The 26,054-nt window shown below is 44.9% G+C and overlaps 1 protein-coding gene across 1 annotated transcript; it reads right to left on the bottom strand.

Moving 5' to 3' along the window:
* On the bottom strand, positions 1-26,054 carry dipk2ab (divergent protein kinase domain 2Ab). Its single transcript, XM_041961423.1, has 4 exons — positions 25,622-26,054; positions 18,769-19,655; positions 6,609-6,912; positions 1-2,526 (listed from the first exon to the last, which is right to left on the bottom strand). Exons 2-4 carry the CDS (start codon positions 19,420-19,422, stop codon positions 2,180-2,182), a joined length of 1,305 nt encoding a protein of 434 aa, XP_041817357.1. The 5' UTR covers positions 19,423-19,655; positions 25,622-26,054; the 3' UTR covers positions 1-2,179.

Here is a 26,054-nt window from a genome sequence, read left to right as displayed (position 1 = left end):
TCTTCTTTTATTTTAATATTTAAACCCACTAAAAGTTGTAAATACAACTTTTGAATGAAAGGCACAGGAAAAATCAGACAATGCTGATATAATACTCAAAAGAAAAATTACAGTACAAAAGAGAACAGTTAGTTACGCACGTACAAATCCCTCCAGGTTCAACATCCTCCAGACAGGGGAAACAGAAATATATCTGACACAACAAAGAGGGAGGGGAGGAGGGAGTTCAAAACCAGAAACCCATTCACCAAACTTCTCTTTATTGCTTTTCCTGACGGACAAGGCTCACGTCAGCTCCCCCGGTCTTGCGGGAGGCTAAAAAGCAACTGCTGTGCTTTCTAGTTTCCCTGCAGATGGAGTGGCTCATATTTACTTGATTACTGACCGTGCTACACGACACTCCACTGGGCACTCAGCGTCCGATTCACAATATCAAGACAGACGACCTCCAAAACATATGGAGCCAAAACGGGGATTTCTTTTTATCTTTTAAAGTTTGTGTAAGAACTCTTATAATCCATCACCAAATGAGCCTATATTTGCTACTATGCTTTAATTCGTTGGTCCGCCGAGTGTAAAATCAGCCCAACCTCTAAGTGGTGCTGAGTGTTTAAATATTCAACAGAACAAAATTTAAAAGTGCAGGTCAGAAGCCAGAAGAAGGAAGTAATTTAGGGTTATCTTCATTCCCTTTTTTAACATTTACTTGATAGAGCTTACTGCACTCAACACTAGTGGGAGAAGTTGGACAATGGGATTCATATATCAATTACAGACATTTAAAGGGAATTTGGCACTGCAGGCCACTACTACGCTGCTTTATTGTGTTTCTGCTCCTCTTAAGAATCATTTCATTCCCCACTTTCATTTAGTCAAGATTTTTTTTTACCTTGTTGGAGAAAACATGTCTATGCTATATCAGTCTGTCTTCCTTTATCAATTGTGCGTGTGCGTGTGTGTGTGTGTGTGTGTGGGGGGGGGGGGGGGGGGGGGGGGGGTACGCCCAATCTTTGACTTGCATACCTCGGGATTAGCTTCTTATTGGGGAGCAAAAGAAATCAGTATGCAGGCCTGCCAGCTCATACCAGATTGTGTACACATTACAGTTCCTTTGGGCAGCTCTAGTAGGGAACAACTGGAGGGAAAGGTGCCGTCACTCTGCACTGCTCAGGGTTCTTAATATTACGTATAGCCTCTTTGGTATAGGCACATCTGCATCAAGGGACCACCACTGTCCAATTATACCCTTCCTCTTCCTATGTGCAGCTGTCATACTCTCTCTTTTTCCGATCAAAAGGAAAAAAAAAAACCAAAAAAAACACACACTTAGAAAAAAAGAACATGATTGCCACAATTCTGGAACCTGGAAATCAAGCGATTGATTGGAGTAGCAGGAAATTAGACTTATATAGCTGACAAGGGTTTTCCTTTTCTCCTGCATGACAACCAAAGCCCCAACCCCCTGCGCCTCCTCTCTACCTACTCCAGCTTGGCCTGCCTGACAGCAGGAGATTCATGCTACCCTCGCCTTCCTTGCAGCCCAATACAGAGGGGGAAAAAACAGGAGCCATGGCACAGCAAAAATGTAAACGCACCATTCAACTTAAATTCAGCCCTGAAAAACAACAAACCATTAAAAAAACAAAAACAAAAAGAGTTCCTGGGGCCAAAATGAAACAGGTGTTAAGATTCGATGTCATGAAACACAACAGTTCTGATGGATCGAGGCGTGGACGGGAGGATGGATGTGGTCAGGGATGTGCGATGATGTTGCTGCTCTTCTTGCTTGGATGCTCTGGTTTGCGTTAGCCTGGGGTCCAGTGAGGGATGCGTTTACCAGAGCCCTTTCTCGCCTCCCCACCCCCGAGGATGGCAGCCCACCCAGGGAGAGGAGAGGTTATCTCTATCCCCTCTCTATCCTGGTTCTAACCAGAATCTCTTAGCGCCACACTCCTCTTTCACACAGGAGCAAAGTCAGGTAAAAGCCAGAGCTTTAACAAATCTGCTTTGAAGTTTGATTCTTACACTTCCTGATGCAAGACCTATAACACCTTCCAGCTCCGGTGCACAAAAGGGGAGCGAATGACATCATGTACAAGAACCAGGATCTCAAGAGTCTGGAGATAAAGAGTATAGGATCCAGTCTGTCAGTGCGTCAGGCTAACGCTGACTCCATTCATTACCTGGCCGTTGCGGAGGAGGAAGCGGCAGCTAGCTGCGTGAGGTATTCGCGCAGTTCCTTGGCCGCCTGGAAGCGGCCGTAGCGCTTTTTGGGGTTGGTGCACTCGTCCAACAGGGTCTCGAGTTGTCCATCTTTGGCTATGTGGGCGGGGGGGTCGTGGAGGAGGCCTCCAGTGGTTCCCCGCCACGTAGCGTACCGTGACAGCAGGTTCTGGCACACGGCATAGTAGTTGTGGTCCACGGTGACCCTGGAGCAAAGGGAGTCCTTCGAGAAAGACAGGCAGGCCTCCCTGTCACACTCCTCAAAACGGCTCTCATACCACACGTCGTAGTTTTCTGGCTTGTCTGCGGGGAGACAGAGGGACAGTTAAATGACAATCGCAATAAAAACATACTGGTCATAAAAAAATAGTAATATTAATAGAGCCAGCACAATATTCATTTCACAATACATAAAAGCATTTATTGGGTCATAAGCTTGTTTCTTATGGCCTTCGTGAGGTGAATATGTAATAAGGTCAGGATGTGTCAGTCTCGCAAACCTTGTCTGATCAAAACCAAACATGCATTTATACAGATTTTGCACAATGCTTATGAGTTCCTAGCAGCCTGCACTTGATATTTTAGATGGCTCCTACTGCTGCATAGTGACAGCATTTTTCTTTTCACCAAGAGAAGATGTGCAACAGCAAACTTGGCAAAAGTGTTGCATAACTGATTTCAACCAACTGTTTGGCTGCGTCTGATCATGAAGAATAACCATTTTTCAAAGGCTGAAAATCATTACCTAAGAAATGAACTTGGCCAGAAGCTGACAGGGCCGAGGTGCCACTTTTGACATCCCACGGGCACTAACAGGAAATTCTTTTTCAAAGCACACAGCCAAACAACTCATCTACCATTTAATTTGACAGAAACGAACCACTTTTCAGATTTATCGAGCAAATAAAGTTCTTTCTCCAGCTCATTTCATGTTGCTTTTTCTCTTTAGAGGATTGTGCTGGTAGACGAGCCAAGAAAATAACCTGGAATGATGAGAGAGCTATTGGTTTGTGCATTAAAAAGCAGATCAATAACATTGTTGGGAGGGGTGGGAGAGGGGGTGGGGATGGACCCAGAGGATGCAAACACATAATCAGTGTATCATCGGTTGTAATGCACTTCTCCTCTGGCTCATCAGAACAACTCAATCAAACATCCAGCGCTGCCCTGTTAGCAAGGGGCTCCTGTGCCCCCCCACCCCCCGGAGAGGAGGGGCACATCAACCTCAATCAGGGTGGGTGATGAAGATGGATCTACCTGTGTATGCGTGCCATGAGCGAGGGCACACACACACACACACACACACACACAGATGCGAGTGCACAGGCAGCAAGGTGAGTTGAAAGCAATTAATGTTTCAGAGCTGGCCATGCATCACACCTCAGCGCTGATTGACAGATGGCATCAGGAGAGTGTCCTATACTTGTTCACTCACACTGGTGGACACACACACACACGCACACACACACACACACACACACACTAAAAAGAACAGGAAGGGAGGAGAAGGTTCACACTCAAGGACGAAGATGAGCGGAGAAAAAGAAAGGGACTTTGAGACTCAACTAAAAGGCTAAAACAAGTCTGAGGTCTATTTACTTGCGCCAAAATCTCCTCTGTTCCACTCTCACTGCAGGCCTGAGTGTAACAAAGCTCGAACATTTCCAAAGCAAACAAACTCATCTCCAATTCAAATGAGTGGGAGAGCCGCGGACGAGGGCGCGCCGCCGAGCCTCTCTCATCTCCTGCGCGTCCGGTACCTTCCATGTTAAGGAGCTCGGGTCGGACTTGTATACATTCACCTCACTCCCCGGCCTTCCCATGGGCTACACTGAGCGGGGACATTGGGCCTGAAATGCTTGTTAGTGTGGCCTTACTAGTGGCATTCAAGAGTACGAGCAGGTTTTAACAATGCATGCCTGTGTTAGTGTGCATTATTGAATGTGAGAGAAAGCCAGAGAGAGACCGTATGTGTGTGTGCGACTGCTTCAAGTGCTCTTGCAACGGTGTGTGTTTGTGTAAGCCGGCGAGCGACCGTGTCGGGAGAGAAGAGAATGAGAGTGAGTGAAGTGTGTGTTACATTATACAGCGTGTGTTTCCAAAAACCACTGGGGGTGAAACCATCCTCAAACTCTATAAACTCAATGATGGGGAATGGTTTCTTTCGCACCACTGGACTGTGCAAACACACGGCACAACTTGAACGCGGCGCGCGTTTTTACCCTGCCGAAACCCATCGCATCAATATGGATGCCATGAGCGAGAGGGTGGGGCCACGCGTGCCTTGTCTGTGTGTTTGATTTGCAAATCAATTGGCCTCAGTTTATACTGATGAGATTTGCGCCGCACACTTCAACTCTCTTTCAATCTCAGGCTCTAATTGTGGGGATTGGATTCTCTGCCTGCAGAGCCTTAGGAGGTTACTGCGCTTATTTCCTTCTGCTGTCCGACACATGGCCGTGACCTGGTAATACTCATTACCTCCGTCATCCCTCTTCCTCATGCTGCATCTCCTGGCACTTGGTACACACATTCGCACATAAACAGATCCAACACACAAACATACAAGAAGCTTGTAAACATTCTTGAGGCTTAAACTGTGAACAGCCAGGGTAAGCAGCTTGAGTTGTCGAGCTCTGAATGTGTCGGCCAGACAAAGGAAGTCTCGACCTGGGTTTGTGGTTTGAGACTTGCAAAGAGCTACTGTGACAGGATGGAACACTGTAGCTATTGGCAACAAGGTGAATACACACCCCTTTAGGCATGGTGCAAACACAATCACACAGATAGCCCAAACTTGAGGGGAAAAGCTAGGCGTGTTGGAGTACCATGACGTGTTGTACATCTATTTGCGGTTTTCTGGTGTCAGATGTTGTAATTTGGCAAAGCGGCACTTTATCTGAGAATAAATCTATCACAATACTGCCCCTCCAACTATGTACATACAACACACTCCCTTTGGCACACACACACACACACACTCACGCAGACAATAGTTCATATCTCTCACAGGGCACAATGGTGGAACCTCAACACCTAGCGACACAACAGTTTATCACTTTAATAGGATTTCTGCAGGAAGGGACAAATATAAGAGCCTGACTGGGTGGTCGTCCCTCTCTTTGAAGTAGCCCTAGGAAGGGGGACGGAGGGGCAGGAACCTGCCACGCCAAGTGTGTGATGTATAGCTCTCTCTCCCCTTGTTATGAGGTTTATTCTGAGAGGGGGAAAAAAAAAACTAGGGCAGCAGAGATGGCTTATTATCAAAAAGATCTTTGCTTTGATGGGGACGAGCGTGTCGGAGGCAGGAGGGATGCTGGAGGAGCGTATTGTTAGAAGAAAGGAGGGCTTGGAGCATGTGCAGATTTGCCCACAGTCGTCTGTCCCTCGAGACCTTTCCTCGAACCTTCATCACTGCCTCATAAGCTACAGTTGCCACTTACAGCTCTGATATAAAGTGGAGTGTTTTCGACAGAATCCAAGCTGTGGTCAGTGTGTGAGTCACACTCCAGCTTTTTTTTTGAGTATGTCTATGATTAACTGTTAGAGGAACTGAGAGGAGGAAGAACCTCAGACATGTTATGAATAAAATTAATGGATAATTATCACTTTTTGCACAATTATAAAACCACCAACCACCGCTTCACAATTTGAGTGTGAGGTAGCAGTTAATGGTAAGTGTTTATATAGGTACTATCTTGTGCAAATGAAGTGTTTTTCTTCTTACAACCTTGAATCCAAAAAAGTCTGAACTCTGTGTAAAATATAAAATCATTTACAATCTGTGCTTACTGACAACAAAATTACCAAGTGTTCCTGAGGCCATAAGGGAATATCCTTTATACAGTCGTGTTCACAAAGTGTTGAACCTCGCTCCATCGTCGTTTGTGAGCGACTGAGCCTTTCCAGGATGCCCCTTTCATACCCAATCATGATACTATCACCTGTTACCAATCAACCTGTTTACCTGAGGAATGTTCCAAACAGGTGTTTTTGGAGCATTCCACAACTTTCCCAGTCTTTAGTTGCTCCTGTCCCAACTTGTTTGAAACATGTTGCTGCATCAAATTCAGAATAAGCAGATATTTACAAAAATCAATGAAGCTGATGAGGTCAAGCATTAAATATATCGCCTTTGTACTGTTTTCAATTGAGCAATTTTCAAAAAGGGTTAGCAAATTATCACATTCTTTTATTTCCATTTTGCACAGTGTCCCAACTTTTTGGAATCGGGGTTGCATGTAGCTTTAAAGGTGGTAATGCTTACAGATGTGACGCATGTTTCCAAACAAAGAGGAACTGTCACGGCAACTGGGGGAATACTGTGTACTAGGTATTACTCGCGCTCACAAACACAATATGTGTACAGGTAATGTTGCACTCACTCTGCTTGATCAGCCTTTTGTCTGCCACGAGAACATTCTCGGCGTCAACAACGATGACCTTTCCGTCGCGCGGGCCGACTGCAAAGTTATCAAAGCTGACATCGAGCAGGTACAGGGCAAACTCAAAGTCGTTGTTGGTGAGCTGCTCAGCGATGTCCATCAGCTGACGCGCCAAGTCTACCCTCTTCTCCCAGGGTGCGTTGTAGAAGCTCCACAGCTCCTCGCCCACGTAGTTGACAGCTACCACGCGCCCACACGCTCCCAGGTACTTGGCGAATGGCCACCCTTCGTCTGACGGAAAGCTCTGTGAAAGAGAAGCAGATGAGAACAGAAAATGTTGATTTAAAAACATAAATAAAATAAGTCAGGTTGTATCATGTGGAGTTAGCTGAAAGAAAGACAGAAATACCCCCGGTGGCTTTGAAAAGCAGGGGCTAACACATAAATCTCAAGAACTTTCACTTCTTGTCAGAAAACATTTGTTTAACTTGCACAGAAATCAGTTACTCAAAAAGGAGAAATAAAAGTAAAACGAAAAACCCAGATGTCAAACACAAAGTTGCCATGTGCAGACTTGGGTAATTTTTGATACACAATTCTAAGCACAATGGTTGAAAATCTGCCAAAGGATCACATGAAATGGAGCCAGCACTGGGTATAATGGATTAAATTTAATAAAAGAAGAGAGCCAGTTTGTGTTAAAGCCCTACAGCTATGAGCTGGTGTATGCTGCTATACTCAGTGCTTCCAGAGAACTGATAGGAGGTGATTTGTGGTAGCAGCAGTTAGCAGGGAAGCCTTATGTGTTGTGAGGCAGCAGTGGGGCGATTTAAACTGCTGCATGATGTTGGCTGACCGAGTTAATGCCGTTTGGGCATGCTGACAAGAAATTGCTGTGTATTACAGGTTAAAACTGATTAATAATAACACAGTAATACCACTAGCAGAAAGTGGTACCACTGCTGCGGCACAATACCCTGATCTCTCTTAAGGTTTACTCAACTTTTTTTAAGGGGTCAAACTAAACCAGACGTCAGTTGTAATCATGCAAAGTCAAGTGGTTGCATCTGCACGGGCAAAGACACACGCAAACACGCACATACAGACAACTTAAATGGGCGTGAAGCAGCTGCATTTTGCAAACGTGCCGGACTGCTAAGGGACTGGATTCTCCACATCTCTTTACTGTCAATGAGCTCTGAAGTCTCACACTTTCCCTACATCAGTTTCTTTTCTCCTGGTCCATTTCATTGCCACAGGCTGTCACAACGGGTGGACAAATTAATGGAAAATAATAGAATGAAATTTTTGCAGCCCACATGAGTTTTGCCAGAAGTGATAAGCTCCCATCTTTTACAATAAAAAAAGCCCTGCCATAGGCCTCCATCTTTTACACTAAGCACCCAGCCATATGTTAGCTTAATGATAGCCCACAATTCCTCTGTAACAAATCTCTCCTGGGCTGCTGGTTCGGGCAGGTAGCTGCCACACAGAGGATCAGGAGTGCTCATGTTTCACAGGAGCCTCAGCAGCCCTCCCCCTCTGAAACCCAATTGCATCGGAGATATGGCAAGGAACACATCATGTCACTGCAGGTAAAGTGTGAACTACTGTGACTGTTGCGTTTCATGTTACAATTGTGGTAATTCAGTACATCACTAGCTTGTGTCGAGAGAGGGGATGTTAAACATGCATGGCTGCCCTGACTCTGTTTAAAATTTAATGCAAAATACAAATTATTTAAAAACATACATTTTAACCCGACCCCCACCCACACACATGCACAGCTACTGTATCTCAAAGACAACAGCTGGACCCCTGCCACATTGAGACTATGGCACAGAGGGGGGTGCATGTGACAAAGAAACTATGGCTCGGCAAATGGACGGCTGTGCAGCGATTTGCAAGTTCTCTAGCACACTATTGACTAGTGTTGACACATTTCTATCTCAAGACACTCCTCAATCTATGCTGCTCTTAAGCTCCTTTAATATATTCCTTCACTAGGCCACAAAGTTTGCTGAAGGCCAAAACATACCGATCCCACCTATACTTTAATGCAACATGCAGCAAGCTGAGTGCAATTATACGTAAAGGCTGAGGATGCCTGGCACAAGGTCCTTGACTAGGGATGGCAAACAAGAACTGGAACTGTTGAGAACTGCTTCCAAATGGTCCAATCCATCAGAATCTGATAAGCCTCCAAGCTTATCAATTCCTTTCTTCTATGACAGGATGTTTTTCTGGCTGTTGATATCACAATGACATCAAACGTGAAACAAAGGGAGCCATGACGGAGAGGAAGAGATGGTCCAAAGCGTGGCTTCATTTCACAAAGACAACACTGCTGGTTGCAATGTCTGTAAAATGCTAATTTCATGTAATGCCAGCAATGAGCTGAAGCATCTTTCTTTTCTAACAACACTAGTGCAGTGCAGGCAGGCTCAGCAGATCTTCTCTTTGACTAACAAAAACTCAATGAAAACGAATGCTGTACAAATATTCTCTCATTTCATCCATTTCAGATGATAACAGGCAGACTGTTGCTACAGCTATCACTTGACTAAAACTGATCGGGAATCAATAAGGAGAATCAATAATAGCACTGGTACCAATAAAATTTTAGCAATTCCGATCCCTATCCTTGACTTTGTAATAATCTTGAGGATGAAAAATCAAGATCTTGATGCAGAATGTTTTGACTCACAACCAAAGTTATGAATCCTAACTTTCTGCAAATTTCACAGTCTAGCGCAGTGTGTTTTAGGGGTGTAAATCTATACCTTAAGCGTATCTCTTATTCCCATCAGTTTTAAGAAAGCTCCACCACCAAGAGGGGAGGACAATGATGAGTTGCATGCAATGCAGTCTTGGCCAAGCCCATTTCCCTGAGGTGACCCAATCAATTGTGGGCCAGACAAAAGTCTGTCCAGGAAGCACTACTGGCTTCCAGCAGCCTGTCTGTCTGTCTGTGCCTGTCAGACTTGGCAATGATTCACCCTAACTTCCCCCCGAAACTCTTGGCTTAATAGCCTTCCTCTACATTTTCTGATAGAGCAAACCTGACAGAAAGAGGTATCTGAGGAAGAAAAGTCTCAAAGTGAAATCTTCCAGCGGACACTAAGAAACAAAGCATAGTGGTGGGTTGACTGCACTCCAAACTCCACTGCAAATACTGAGCACTGGCTGGAAATGAGACAATCCCAGACTACTGAGATGTTGCTTGCCATCAGGCAATCCTACATAAGAGATTTTGGGATTAGAGACTGAACAAGCTAAATATCTAAAATGGCTTTCTAATTTCTGGTTAGTATAGACAGATTAGGTTGAAGCTGGATCAGTTGGTGGTACATCCCTATTAGGCCTGCTTCCCTTTGACCCAGATTCAGACCTCAGGTCGCTTTATGTTGCTGTAAGTCTAAGCGGCTCTGTTGTTAAAACTTAGCATGCCCAATGATACAGCTACACCTGCTTTGTAAAATGCCATCCTTCCTCTCTCACCCCTGCAGGGCAGATGGATAGATGCAAGGAAGGGATGGTTGTGGGGGGATACGATGGAGACAGCAAACAGAAGAGACAAACAGAGTGTCTTTCACTTCTCCGCTCCAGTGGACAGGAGGAATACACCAGCAAAGACCTGCCTGCTAAACACATCTCTCTCTTTGTTGTCAGGTTGCAGCCTGAATGGGAGCAAAAGTAAAGCGACGGCAGATGGGGGGATGGCTGATGGGAGGGAGGAGAAGGATGAATGCCCGGAGGCTACTTTCAGACACTGTCAACGACTGTTACGAGAGCGCCTTCTTGTCTGTCCGGCCCTCGTCCACTGTTCTTAACATAGATGTCGCTCATTCACTTCTCTCACTGACAGGCTCATTGCGCCGCATCTTGACAACTCATACCTAGCTGCTATATTTATGAGCTTCCAGTATTTAAGTTTCATATGCAATAAGTCTAAAGGGGAGAACTACTGAACAGTTAGGCAGGCACACGGAAGTGGACACCTGAGCTTTGGATTCACCTATTGCAGAGGTTGATAAATACTCCATGTGTCCCACCAATCATTCTCCCTTAGCGCTCTTTAAATGGTTACTCTGCAGAAGTCATTAAAGTCTGCAATGAGGCGTTCAGGGGGTGTGGGCGAAATAAATTGGAAAGCCCAGCCTAATGTTACATCCACCGCACTATCTCTGAGCAGAAATGGGAAGTACTGTATGTGTGTGTGCTTGTGCGTGTGTGTACTGCACAGGTAGTGAATTTTACCAGTCACCTCCCAATAATGTTATGCTATTGAAAAACTGCTGAGGGTGCAGAACTGCCAATGACACATCCCAGCAACTTTTACTGCTTTAAAAGGTCTGATCACTTCTTGTTTCTGTCATTGGATAAAATCCTTTTATGTCCTGCTTAACAAAACCTTTAACTTATGGAACTTGTTGCCAAATGTTCTTATTTTATGTACAAATTTCTTTTTTGCAGTGTTAAAGAAATAATGAGCCTGGCTCAGGAGACAATGAAAACAAGGGTGGAAAACAGAGCAAAACAGAATCATCTCATTAAAGACAACCTCACAGTGACTTCTAGGCCCAAGTCTGACTAATCTAATCTTAAAGGTTGTGCAGGTGCACTACAGTAGCATTGACTGGGGCTGGGGGGCTGTGTTTTCCACTCCCCTCCCTGTAATACAACAGACACGCTGGCGTCCTCTTGGGGGGAGACTGGAATGGGCTGAAATGAAACAGGGCCACAGACAAATGGGCAGCCTCTGGAGAAGAGGATGAAACGAATGGAGCGAGAGGCACAGGAACACACACCTGCGTCCTGACATCTGCTGACAAAGGCATGCCCTTCTACTGAGCCACTCGGGGGAGGGCGTGGGCGTGTGTGTGAGGGAGTTCGAAAGAAGCCCTTTGTGTGTGCGTGTGCATGTGTGCGAGTGTTTATGCGAAACTGTAGCCTATCCAAGTGCGTGTGAATGAGAACATGCAACGTGACCAGGGCTGATAACAACCTCTATTCAGGGGCCAAGTAAACATGAGCGGCTCCCAAGATATTGCCTTGGCTGGCCTGCAAAGAACACTGGTCAATCAAACACACATATACGCACACAGACGCACACACGCGCAAATACAGTGAACACACAGAGCTGTGTATATGAATGCAAGATTTAAAAAGAACCACTTGCCTTCATCCTGCAACCACAACTACTTACAGCAAAAAGGAAATTAGTAGTTTGCCACAGAAGTGTTTCATGTGTGCAGCTTGTTAAATCCTTAAACAGGGTGTGGTGTAAATTCTCAACATTTTCTGTCCTCAACAAAACTCCATCGCTTCATAGCAAACAAGTTGGGACAGGACTCGTCAGCAGTCCGGGGATCAAAAGGTAAACCTCAGGAAGCGTGGCGGGCGGATGCGTTCAGTCAGACAACAGCATAAAAAAAAAAAAAAAAGAATAATTTTAGAAGAAAAAATTTCTAAATTGAAATTCAAACATGATGTCGCACAATGAACATTATTAGTCAGCCTGTTTAAAGGGGCTTAGTGTTAAGATGGAGTCACATCTGCTCTGCAAGGCTGAGGCTGCCAAGCTGGACTTTTCGCTTTTCGCATGCAGCTCTCCCGTTGACCTTATGTGTCTGGAGGATGTGTGGCGAGCCCCGTCTGGCATTTTGCTGGCCATTTAAGTTTAAAATCCAGTCAGTCGGCCCGCAGCACGAGCTCAGGCCCCACAGGGGAGCCTGCGCTAACTCCTCATCCTGGCACACATGGCGCTATCCCTTTCTTCTCTTTTGCTCTTGTCTCCTGCTGCTACTGCTTCTCCTGCTAACCCCCCCATCTCTCTTTGTTCCACCACCAAAACCTGCAATACAGGCGGTGATGCTGCCTGTTCCAGACATGGAAGCCAGGAAACGCCTAGTCAGAGGACCAAGCTAAGGAGAGAGTGTGCGTCTGTCTGTAAAGGAGAAAGAAGTGCAGGGAGACTGTTAAGCGTATGTATCTGAATTTAGAATAGGGCCTGCCTCTGTCTTTACCAGACATGCAGCTCAAAGAGTGCAAAGTCACAGTGTATAGAGCAGGCAGCAGTCTTGGGAAACAGGAAAATCAGTGAATGAAGACGACTGAAACCAGAAAGACTGCTGGGTGTGAGTGTACGTGTGTACGTGTGTGTGTGTGTGTGTGTGTGTGTGTGTGTGTGTGTGTGTGTGTGTGTGTGTGTGTGCTCATGTATGGAAAAGTCATAGCCAATAAGAAAGTAAGAGGTCAAAAAACCCAACTCAGATGAGAAATAAACACTACGAGGTTCGGTAGACAGACCGAGTAAGACCATGTACAGTCGGCTTGTGCAGCACAGAAGGAAGGAGTGTGCACTTGATTCAGTGAGCGCCACAGAGCACTGATAGAAATGGGTTAACTAGGTCTGAGTTCTGCAGGCCTCTGCTCTGTAGAGAGAATGAGAGCTGGATGAGGAATGAGAGCACAGGACAGTGCAGCTGGGGCTTGCTAGCACACACTCCACTACTAGCTGATAGCTGAAACCTTTTGCTGACGTGAACCTGAGCCACGACGCACAGAGCCACCTAATAAATCCCCTCTACTGGAAGACGAGGAATGTATTAAGTCATCGGCAGTGCTGTTGACTCAGTCTAGGTGGTATTGCCGCCCACACAGCTGGGGAGGAACCCGAGTGAAGCTTGGCCTGAGACCTGAGAGTTGAGGGCTGTGGGTCTGAGGCCCACATCAAGGGTTGTGTATTTCAGAGCAGGCGCCAATTATCTCGCGGGCAGCCGGGTGGCGTTGAGTGTAGGAAGACTACTGTCATTGACCCTGCATTTTAACCTCTCTGCAGAAGAAGGCAAAGACACAGAGGATTTCCCTTACAAGGAGCAATTAAATATCTCACATTCCAGAAAAGACTTCAACTATCGTAAAAAGCCTATGGCCACTTGCCTTAACATCTACACTACCAGTGGGGCATTTCATTAAACAAAGTTGTTTTGTCAATTGAAAGGGTGCAAATGCTCGGAACTTGAGGATGCTACAGTACATCCCCGACCTCTCATATTTTCTTGACAGGAACTAGGTGTGTGATGCTTTTAATGCAGTGGACATTTTATTACTGCAGGCAAGCTGATGGGCTAAAAAGCATATTCTTGCTCTAACATTAGGCCCTGGACTCTCCAGGGGGACACGGCACAGTAAAGACCCACTCGTTGCAATCCATATTGGCCGTCTTAAGGGGCCCAGGGAGAGTTGTGAATGGGGTTAAGACACTCCAGCATTGTGGAGCTGCATCTACAGGAGCTGGGAATAAGGTGGGTCGGGAAGCAGGATGTAACAGTAGGAAGCTGGGGGGAAGGGGGGGATCTAAAAAAGGAGCTGGTGGGAGGGATGAGTCGGGTGGAGGGGTGTTCAGCCACAGGCATTTACCTAACCAAACACAGCTGTCATGCATGTGTGTGTGTGTGTGTGTGTTGGAGAGAGGGAGAAAGAGAGAAAGGATTATGGTAACACAAGCAGTCTGGCTCATTCAAATGGGGGAAAACACCACAAGGCTCTGGCTTGTACAACACACACTCGCTCACACAAACCCTCCGCTCCTCTCCTCTTTCTCTTCTCCCCTTTCCACCAGGGCCTCCATCCAGCGAGGGCAGCCAAAAGAGGGGAGTCGGGCCCAGATAACTCCCTGTCTTATCCTAACAGGATTCAGTCTGTACACAAAGGCCTATAAGAATAATGAAAGGGGGTTTGGGAGCACTTGAAGCAGGGTTAAGCGGCGTACACAGCCTCTTCTCTTATGTGCTAAGAGCGTCACAATCCCCCAGACCCCAAAACAAAGGTTCTAATCACAGACTAGCAACTTAAATACTATTTACCGGTGGACCTCAGCCACTGAGCCGGCCTTAGAGACAGAAAGCTCTCACTTAAGCCGGGATAGCATGCAGTGTCTGTGATTAAATGAAAAGAAATAAATAAAACTAAAAACAAAACAGGCTTTGATCCTCTTTGTAAAAAGGCATGACCTAGAAACCCAGGCCATAAGATCGCAGGTTTTCCTGCACAGACAATGTAAAAGGCTCAAATTGAATGCATCCTTTGCCAAAACATTACCATGTAGGCAAAAAAAAAGTGTGTTTCTTTTAAAATGTATTATTGTATAAGTTGTGTAGCCACTCCATCTATCTTAGTTTTTGTTTTTCTGGCATTTGAACACTGTAATTGGCTGACAAAATATTTCTTGGCAATCCAACACTATCACAAAGTACAGGTATAGCCGCAAACACAGTCCCAAAAATATTAACCTCCATTTAATTTATTGCGATACATTCGATTTCAAAAGGTGTTCCTATTTTGACTGGCTTTCCAATGCATATTTTATGCAGCACACTCTAAAAATAATTGCTTTTGTGTTCAAAATGTTTCAGTTAAAGTGGTATGTTACAAGAATTTCTTTTTAACAATTATTGTTTCTCTAGCCTCTTCATCGTTTGGTTTGAAACAGCAGATCAGTGTCTTTTCTTTAATTATGCAGTTTGCTGGTGTAGGCACAACAATTTATGAAGGTATAGTAGGTCACAATGAGGTAGCACCTTTGCCTCACCTTGTGCCAGGAAAACCCATGAATTTATACCATTTACTCTGGCTTAGTTTCCCAAAGTGGATGAGCATCGTAATGGATTATACAGAGACTCATTAAATCAACAGCATACCAAAGAAGCACCCGCCCCCCCCATTTTAAAAAAATTCAAACAAGCTGCCAGAGTGTTTGCACAAAGCCGTGTGAATGTTTACTTTCACATTTGTGTTAAAATGCAGCCGTCAAAAATCTTCGGAGGAAGAGGAGATAAGGTCATCCATCTAATCTCTCTCTTCTGCGATTTAGTATCAGTGTCAGGCGTCTGCGTTCGGCGAAAAAACAGACAGTGTTGCGTGAGAGGATCATGCGTTCTGACGAGTGTGTCTCTGTGTCAGGTGAGGGCGGGGTGCTGAATGAGGACGTGGATCTGTGGAAGGTGGGGAGGGATGGTAAAAGAAAGAGGGAGAGGGGTGTCTGGGATTTGAGTCTAGAGATGACTGAGTTAACCCCAGAGGCCTGTCACATCCCATTCTCAGCTTCACTGAGCAACACAGGGCTGAGGACCCAAAAGGGTGCGAGAGCAGTCACATGCTTCTGGCTAGCTCACCAGGCTTAATGATTTGGAAGGGTGGACTAGGCCAAATTGAACTAATTTAAGGTTGGCCCAGATGTACTCCATCAAACACAACCATCACCTGATGAATCAGTGAGTCATCTAGCCGAGGGAGAGAAGCCAAGGATGGCAAATAAGGTTCTGGCTGGGGAAATGAGAAGAATTCATTACTCGCTTTTCATGCAAACCAAGTTATTGTCGAATAAGAGGTGAAATTAAACAGCATCATGTAATTTCTCTGGTTGGCAAAGGGGCAACCCCTTGACACTAGTACATTTATCACAGCAACAGAGGAACCTTTGCAGGCCAATTTATTTATGCAACCATAAGAAAAAAAACAGCATTGGTTAAGAGGAAATAAGAGAGAAAACAGATGAAGTTGCATAAGGTGCCTCTCATTGCATGAAGATTTTCTTGTTTGGCTGTCGTCATTTTGTCTTCCAAAAATATGTATTCCCCAAAGCCAAATTGTCTTCCACGTGACAGAGGAGTGGGGGTGGTGTGTGTGCGTGTGTGTGTGTGTGTGTGTGTGTGTGCACGCCTGTGCACTTGTGTACCGCACAGCACACAGAAAATGCATTGTTGGCCAGACCCGAAACAACACAGCAGATTGTTTCCCACTGACAAAGAAGGTCTGCTTTCTCATAGTGAAACCGGGCCGATTTACTGCCTGTGGCTTCAAAAGACTGGAAACAGAAGCCATTCTAGGAGAGAGTGCAGCTCACTGAGCAGACAGCAGAAATGTTATTGGCATTATCCAACTGTACAAAGCCAAAGGAAAGAGATAGAGGAAAAAGCCCAAAACCGCAACACTGGCAAGCAATGACAGTAGGGACTCATTTACACTAAATATAGCAAACTTAAATTATACACTGAGTGATACTGGCTTCTCCAACTTACTGAAGAGGTGCTAAACAACAACCAGGCAAAATGAAACATCGCTTTAGGCCTGACAAGAAGGCAAGAGTGATAAATAGTTGAAATAAGGATCAGGTTTCATTAAATAACTGGTCGTAAAACTCACATTCCTCTACCTTTTGTTAAAGCTAGTCCCCAATGCAGTAGCACTAACCTCTGGCAAAAAAGGAGACCAAGGTGTTGCAGTGCAGCACGTCTCCTGTTCAATCTCTATAGACGCCATTAATTCTTTATGGTCTACTGCTGCCCAACCTTGTGTATAGGGTCTCTCAGCAAATTTTCTCTTCATCTTTTGAGTTCGGTGATGCTGACGAACACTTGAGGCACTCAGGATCTGTGAATCTCTGAGATGTCTGGCATGTTTCTTTGTATATTATCCATCCACACAATCCGTGCCCACCATCTGTTACCCTGGCCCGGTGCACACACAGACCCTACAGTTCTTTCTAATGCCCGTAGGTCACAAGTTCAGGATGGGATCAACAATTCATGAGTCTGTAAACATGCAACGGCTACACGGAGCAGGGAGCAAAGGGAACTGTGGACAATGCATGATGTGTTGGTGTGTGATGTCTGTAGCTGTGCGCAAAGATAAGGATGGGGGAGTGATTCAAAGAGCCTCTGAACTGGGGCATAATGGCATTAAAAACACTGACGGAATTATCTGGCCTGGAGTTTGTGGAGCGTACACGAGCGGACAAAAAATATAGGGGAGGATGACACAGATAGAAGAAAGATGTAATAAGAAAGAAAAGAGGACAACGGATGGAAGGGGGAGGGCAAGCGACCACACATGGCTAATCAGATTTTATAGATTGACCGGAGTAAAAGGCTGATCTTGCCTTTTGTCCTCCAAAATGCCTGGAGGTGTGCTGCCCTATGTGTAGCGGGAGGTGGGGAGCGGGGTTGGAGGTCAGCATTATTGAACGTCTACACAGGCCATGACTATTGTTGTTCTGTCCCATCACAACACACAGTCAATGCCAGGTTGGAATTGAAATTGACTGGCTACTTGTAAATCACTGACATGAAGGATGCAGATGGTGCTAATATGATGTACAGTGTGGCGGTTTTGACATGCAGGATGAGAGAAATAGGTCACCATTTTACTCAAAACCTGAAGTCAAATTAAGTTTGCCATTTTGAATTTGTACCATCTGTTTATTAACTCAATGTCAAAAGATTTCTACTGTTGTATCACAATATTAATCATTATTACATTAACTGCATAAAAAAAGTGTTCATTCTGTCCGTCTCATCACAACAGCGTCTTGGGGTTTTATCAGCTTTAAATTGTAAAAAAAATTTCAAGAAAATCTTGTTTTTTTTAATGTACAATTATTGCTCAAAAACTTTTATTTTGGTTAAGTGGCGAAGGATCAAGAAGATTAATGCTGATAGCACTTAGCAGCCGTGTAAGAGATCCCGCCACGTGCTGTCTCAAAAATGACGAGAATGCAGTGGACATGGACGTATATTAAAATTAAAAACAACTTCGACCATTTACAGATGCATCCTTGAATAATTCAAACCTGGCCTACATATAGTGTTAAATATGCAGTATTGCCGCCAGCCAAAATCTCTCATCTTTTGGGAGGCCACAGCTCTTAAACCCGTCTCTATTCTAAGCAGAGGAATATTCGTGCTCCAGATAGCGGACGTGTAGCCTCGAGTTTAGGGAGGGTGTAATGGCTCGTCTCAGATCTATGGAGAGGGAAGGAAAAGGAGGATTCCCACCCTGTAATTTACTGGGGGCTTTGTGGGCCAACACCCTGGCTGGCTTTGCTCTTATCCTCTTTGTAGCAAAGGTAATCCAGGAACCGTGGCTTATCAACTACTATGAAAAACACCTGGTGCCACAGATCAGCTGACAGACATCTCTTTATCAAGATGCAATATGTTCTTCAAGGGAAAATAATAATCAAAAATCACTGAACAAAAAGGGAAAAAATAACCTTAAAAGCCTCAAATAGCACCCCCCCACATACACCCACACACAGGTTGCTGAACAGCTCCTTTCCTTTGAAAAAAACAAACAATTAAAACAGACAAGGTACCTGTAATACGAGCGGTTCCGGGTTGAATGCCAAAGTCATGAGCAGCTGCATTCTCTCCGTGTCCTTCAGGTTCTTAAGCAGGAAGCTGCCAGAGTCTTTGGTCTCAGCGTACCTGCGGACCACGCGGTCCAGCAGCCTCTGAGAGGGGCAGTGCACCAGGTCTGACCAGCCCTCCACCACCTCTGGAGTGAGCAGACGCACGTCGCCGTTGATCCGGGCAAATTCAGTCTTGTACATTGCCTGGATGAGGTCACAGCGTGGCCTGCCTGTAGCCCTCTTACAGATTTTCTGGTCTATCTCGGCCAGCTCCTGGTTGGACCCGAGCCGTTTGAGCACCACGCGGCGGGTGCCCTCCCTGGGCTCTCCGTACTGGGCGAAGTAAACATTCTTGACATTGAAAACGTCTAGGAATCGTAGGCGACCCCACGTCTCAAAGGAAACCTGGCCGTTCATGAATTTGCGGCACCAGCTGGTGCCAAAGCAGGCGGGACACTTGTTGAGGTTGATGAAGCGTCTGTCAGTGAGCTCATTCTTCTGGAAGGAGGCGAACAGGTTGTGGGTGTTCATCAACAAGATGACAAACAACCCCACCACCAGCAAGAGCTTCAGACAGCGGTACAAGCGGCCAAGTTTGAGAGGCAGGAAGCGCAGCATGATGGGGATGAGGCAGGGCAGGGGGGTTCTTCGGGGATAGGGAGGAGGAGAGGTATTGAGACGATCGTCTGGGGGCTAACCTCAATGCCTCTCCGTCATTGTGCAGCGGGGTAGCTTCTAAAGCGGCAGGCAGGGGTGAGGTTGGCACAGCTGCCCCGTGCCAGTCTCTGGCAGAGGCCAGTGAGTCATGTTCTCCCTTCTTGGTGTTTGTGAGCAACCTCGAGCCAGCAGGCCTGAAATCAAGCAAAGAAAGAGAGAGGAGAACTCATTACATCAGGGCAAATAAAAAAGCTGCATTTCATAACACTAAAATTGGCCCTTTTGGTCATGAATAACAAGTGAAAGGGGTTTATTTAATTTTTCTTCTGCTGGGCATGCAACTTGAACACCTGAGTCAAAATGTACTATACCTCCTATAAAACAAAGAAGCACTTTATCTGGCATATGAAATTGTCTCACAAATTTAAATTGCTTGGGTCATCTGAGAGATTTCATTACTTCTTGAACAGAAATGAGATGGTCCACAGCCAATGCAATAATCCTGCCTGTGCCTGTTTGAGATTGTTCTCTTTGGGAAATCATTTTGTATACTCCCCGATATAGGAAAGATAAATAAAACTATGGAAAAGGGGAAAATAAAGTGTCAGTGATCAAATTAAGAGAAAATGTGCAACATCCTCTCCTAGTCTAAATAAAATGTGCTACACTCTGAGGATGATTCCTCAGAGGACCTCCCTCCATAGCTACAGAAGTATCCGTCACTTTTCCTTCGATGCACAGCAAAATAACATGCCGTCTGCACACCTCAGTTACACTCAGCTCAGAAACCTTGATTTTTTTTTCTTCTCACTTCAAATGCAGGAATCTTACTGCATTGTGAAGAGAGTCACGCTGTGCGTAGTTTAACCTTTGATCAGAGTTGCCCTGCTTCGTTTTAATCATGCTTTGAAGTTGTTTCTTTGAAAATGGCTGGTGTCACTAAAATAACGTCTGTGGTTGAGGTGGGAGAGAGAATCTGTGAATACCTCTATTAGGAGACGTCAGCAGAGAGGGGAATGGTAAGAATTGCGCATGGAAGAAAGACAACAATTTGGGCTTACAGTATCAGAATAAAGCCCATGGTCTACCCATGATGAAGCCATGCTAGACCCCCCAATCAGCTTTCTACCAATGAGTCTCGTAAGTCTTATAAGTCGCTTTAAGAAAGACAAAGACTTGGGCCATGCAAATTAGCCATCCTCAATTAGAACTCATTAGGACATGCCTATTAGGACAGCCGACTTGAGAGGGCATGGCTAACGAGCAGGCACACTAGTGTGATTAGTGTGCATGTCGATGGGTTCCTTGCATTTTGCTTTCAGATCGAAGTGGCTGAGATCTGGAAAGACACGGGGGCTGGAGGCAGCCAAGAGAGCAGCGGTTGTGAGAGATGTGCGCCTGTGGAGTGTCAGATAAGAAGCTGAATACACCAGTTCTTAGCTCACACCTCTGTCTGAAAATACCTTGAGCAGATCAGGCCAACACCACTAATGTAAAAATAGACCATATCCAAACAGACAGCTGCACTACCTTTTTTTTTTTTGGAGGGGGGGGGGCATGCAGCATTTCTAAAACTCAAGCAATGTGACTCAACCGAGAGCAGCGTACCATAGATAAGACAGGGATAATGACAGTGAGAGACTTACTTTACATCTTTTAAACAGCAATCTTATATCATTTTTAAACTCAATTTAACTAAGCCAAATAGCTACAGTAAATCTTAATGGCAATGTGTCACTATTTACCAAGACATGGGACGGCATCTCTTTATTTATTTTTTCATTATAATGAAGCACAATGAAAATGGTAATGGTAATTTTAGGCTTTACAAACGAGTCATTTAGAGGACACTATGCCGCTTCACGTCCGCATTAAGTTGTGATATCTCAGAGGCAAAACTGTCCAAAAAGATAATTCTTCATACATTTTGTTTTAAACAGCATTTCATGGGGCATGCAAAATTGAGGAACTGTAGGTCCACATTGAGCTGAATTTAACAAAATTCCTTCAGCGTGATAATTTACAATAATTTAATAGTGTCTGTAGTGGGAAAAAAAAACAAGACATTCATATATATTGGTTAATCTGTGTGACTAGCAATTTCAACCGGAGTCAAAAGGATGTCCGCCTCGTGCCTTCTACAACATGGAGCAAGATAAATCTGATTGCTTGAGAGGAAAACTGAATATCCTGCTTATATAAGAAATTGATTCAAGCACCATTTAGCGTTTGACACAGGTAGTCACGGCACAGATGTGGATAATGAAGATCTCGGGAGCAGATATGAGATTTAACTAGCACCAGCAAAGGGCTCAAAGGGGACAAAACACGACCCCAGTCAGCTCAGTCCGAGGAGACGCTCATCCACTTCTTCACCCTTTAAAGGAAGCGACAGAGACGCAGGGCGAGCCGGAACAAACCCCGAACAAGGCCGAGTAATGACATGCACGAGCTGGTGGCTAACGCGGGGATGATGCATAGCTTCTCCCTCCTCTCCAGAGAAAGTGTTAGGCCTAAATTACCTATGGAGTGTTACCTGGATTATGTCAATGACCGCACTAACTGCTGGAGCAACAGGATAAGATACATGCTGTATTCTTATTCTGTTAATGAGAGTTAATGAGAGACAAGCCAGGTGTTAAAATGCTTAAAAATGTGGACACTGAAATTGGCCAGCGATGGCTTATCCTTGATCCAGCACTTTTGTTTAGTATGAAGCAGGACAGTGTAAGAATTGAAATGCTGGGAGATTAGAGTTTTATAGCCTGCTGCTGCGACTGCTAGACACAGAGTAGTGTGAATAAGACCAAAACATTCAGCTTTACTGGAAGGATAGCACGGTTGTTTAAAACAGCAATATTTTTTCCTTGGTAATTACCTTACCTAAACTGCCTCTTGTGAATTTTACACCTGCAAAAACACTTATTTAACTCCCTTACTGTCTATTGCTATATACCACCCCATGGTTGAGAGTTATTTAACAGGATGTGCAGAGAGGAAGACAGACAGTGTTCGACAGCAAGGATGCCTACTCAGGTTTTTGACAAGGGTAAAGTTCACTTAAACCTCTAAATTACAGCCAGATGCTTTGTATTCTAACAGATGTTACCCACTGAATAGAAGGGCAGTGAAATTTAAAGCAGTGTTTTCTTTTGGACAAACCTCACTGTGCCCGCAGAAAACTTGTGTTTTAAATTAGCCCCCCCCCCACATTCCTCCCCCATGGTGCCTCTGCTCCCTCTGCACCGTGTGAGAATGAGGGATGCACAACACCAAGAGGAAAACCCTGTTTAGAATAAGCACCGAATTACCTCTCATCACACACAGCCTCTGCCAAAACTGGGGTAAGAAAGTTTTTCAGCGTACTCGGTCTACAAAGTACTGCGGTGAGCGCTTCGAAAGAGAGGCAAAGAAAAGAGGGCAAATCAAAGGATGCCTGACTCCTCATGCATGGGAGATGAGTCTCGCATTCAAAATGTTCCAAGTTTGGCAGATGTTAAGAGCCGCAAAATGGCTCATTACTGGGACAGGAAAGGCGCACGATAAAGCAATAGGCCCCATGTTGGCTTAAAACAGAATGACAAAGGTCGAGACAGAGAAAGATGACATCTGAATTTCCTAATATTTCCACTTTTATTAAACTTAGATTTTTGACAGAATAACCCAGATAAGAAAAAGCCAGTTGAAAAGGAAATTTTCTTCTGGAATAATCTTTTCCGTAGCTCATTGCGCAAAACTGGTCTCAGAGAGCAACGTAAGGGGGCAAGGCCACTCTCGGGCTAACCTATTTCCTTTACTGCACCTGAGGCTAAACTTCATTATGATATAATGAAGTCAAGCCACACATGAACATGCTTGATTAATTCCAGAGGAAACGCAAAAGGAGAGTGCAGAGAGGAAGTGGTGAAAAGGACTAAAACACAGTGGAGGAGCTGGAAAAAAATTGAGAGATAGAGAGAGGAAAGATAACCAATGTATAGCTAATGGACGGCAAGGTGAGAGAAACTCTGAGTTATTGCTCTTGTGATGGAAATGAATAGAAAGAGATCACTTGAATACAGAGTAGCAGTTCTCCATCTCTGAATGGACGCACACACAAACGCACACATGAACGTGTCCACCCCCGGAGACCGCGGGCATTACCACCAAGCCCTACTCAAAGCTCAGAAAAAGCCTCCTCTGACCTCTCTTCCCCGGCTTCCATTGCAATGTGCCGCTCTAGCTGCAGAAAGGAACTACTGTTGCCAAGGCTATCGACTGGGAGAGTCAATAATGTTTGATCACAAAAACATTCAGCCGCAGCCGGATTGCCTCAGTACAGCAAACACGCAGACAGTGATGGATAGATACAAATGACCGTAACATTCGCATGCCTAATGGAAAATTGAGTCCTCAGAATATAAGCACCAATTAGCAGCATCCCCACATTAACATTAGTCCATTCATCTCTGGCCCAAACCAAATACTAAGAGGTTTTAATAAGAGCATCACTGGTATGTGCTTTGTGTCAAACTGCCGCAGCTGTTCAGGAGGACACACTTAAACCGGGAAGACTCGCTCCAGATTCTTCGACTGATAACATGTTCGTTTTGTTTAATTCAAACAGCTGCACCTTTTTCACAAGCCAGCATCACTCAGCACAAGTTTGAAAAGTTGGCATATTTAAATCTCATGTTAATGCTATCGCAAAACAAATGTGTCATCTAAGTGTAGCTGCACTTGAACTGATTAAAACAAGCTATCAAAACAAGCTTCGGTTTAGACTAATGGGCAATGTGTTTTTTTTTTTTTGGGGGGGGGGGGGGGCGTTGATTACCTGACAGACATTTATTATTTAATCTAAGGTCGTTCTTAACGTAGCTCCATCTGTTGTAGAAGTTGCTTATCCAAGTAAGATTTGTTGAGTTTGGAGGTCAAAAACAAAAATATACTGCTCCTGTGGGAGCTTTTAGGCCACAATTACAAGACATTCCCCCGCTGAGCGCTGGGAAACATTCAAATCAGCCACAAGCAGAACGTCTTAAGTGTACTGGTCTATTTTCATTGTTCCCTTGTCGACTAACCTTGCAGAAAGGCTCCTCAATTAGTCTCCTGATATGGAAAAATTAATTCTAAGCAGCCCATTCTATTCATTAGACTACAAAGAGAAATTCCTTAGGACTTATTATAAGCTGTTTCTGGACCAAACCGTATGACTGTAGTAGTAATCTATTTTTCCCCTTGAAGAAATCAAGGGCAGAGGTTTGCAAAGAGCATAGTACAATTGCAAGAAATCTCAACTCAGTTATTGCTATTACTGCAAATTACGCTTTCACCACGCCTGGGCCTCTCTGTCTGACGGCCAGCTTCTCGACTTGCTGCTTGCTGCACGCCAACAAGGAAGACAAACACATTGCAAATCAATCCAAATCATGCTGGCCAAGGGGAGACCTGTTGAGGAACATCGTTTTTAAGTAGTCAGAAACTACAGTGCCGAGTAAATGGGAGGCAATGCAAAAGCATGTTTTGCTGAAAAGATGTTTATGATGCCTCAAGCAAATAAATACTGCTGACATTGAACATGCTCTGCAGCCAAAGGAATATGCGTTTAGAGGTTTAGGGGACAGCACACATTCACCTATCATATCCTCCACATCTGCCCGGCTGTACACAGAGACTGTGCATGGTGACTCTCCATTGCAGTGTTGTGAAATATCTCACTTTCTAGTCGACATTAAAGTTGTGTTTAGGCACCTGTGATGGACGTGACTGGTGTTCCCTCATGAAAGATATAATTACTGTAGAGATAAGAAGACGGTCGTTTTGATGTGCCAAAGATAGTTGGAACAAAAAGGGCAACACCACGAGCCTCGTTCGCTGTAAGGATAAACTTCATGTCACCGTTCAGCGGATGCGGGCATCTGATAAGAGTGTTTTTAACAAAAACACCGGTCTAGTATTTTATCTAAGCATTTAATCATTTCAGGGTAGCAGACGCGGCGCGTGAAGTGTCAGCTATCGCCTCGCGCTTTTATCCCTTAATTTGCTTTTCCGCCTAATCAAGTCGAGGCGACGACGAATAGCGTAAAAGCGACTCTTTAAATCCACATTGCGCCGATTTACATTGAAGTTCAGTTTGGACACAGGCTGCAAAGAGAAGGAAAAAAGCTGTGAAACAAACCTGGGTGACTTTTTTCTTCTCCGGGTCTGTAGTAGTGAATTGCTTAGCGCTCAGTTGATATCATTCTTCAAAGTTGCGGCTACCTAAGAGGCGGCCGACGGACACTTCAAATCACCGCCGACGGTATCTACACCGAACACGGCTTCTTCAAAGCTCGACGGAGATCTCTATCATGCAAATTCACACGGGCTTCCCATTCCCAGCTCCTAGGTATCTAGCCAGCTAGCCTGCTAGCTGCTGAAACAAACAGTTGGGATGTCGAGTCTTAACTCTTCATATACCGGCTCTTTCCGACAGGACGACGCGGTCCTCTTCACAACAGAGCACAGCGTCCGTGTTGTGCACAAACGTCCATATCTGTCCGTTTATCGGGAGTCCCTTTGTGGTCACAGAATCGCCTCCTCTCCTCTTCTCCCGGGCAGCGGCTCACTCC

This window comes from Chelmon rostratus, chromosome 20 (genome assembly GCF_017976325.1).
Source record: "Chelmon rostratus isolate fCheRos1 chromosome 20, fCheRos1.pri, whole genome shotgun sequence".
In the NCBI taxonomy this organism is placed as follows: Eukaryota; Metazoa; Chordata; class Actinopteri; order Chaetodontiformes; family Chaetodontidae; genus Chelmon; species Chelmon rostratus.
The sequence above is the reverse complement of the archived record's forward strand: the minus strand, read 5'-3'. Positions and strand labels throughout refer to the sequence as shown.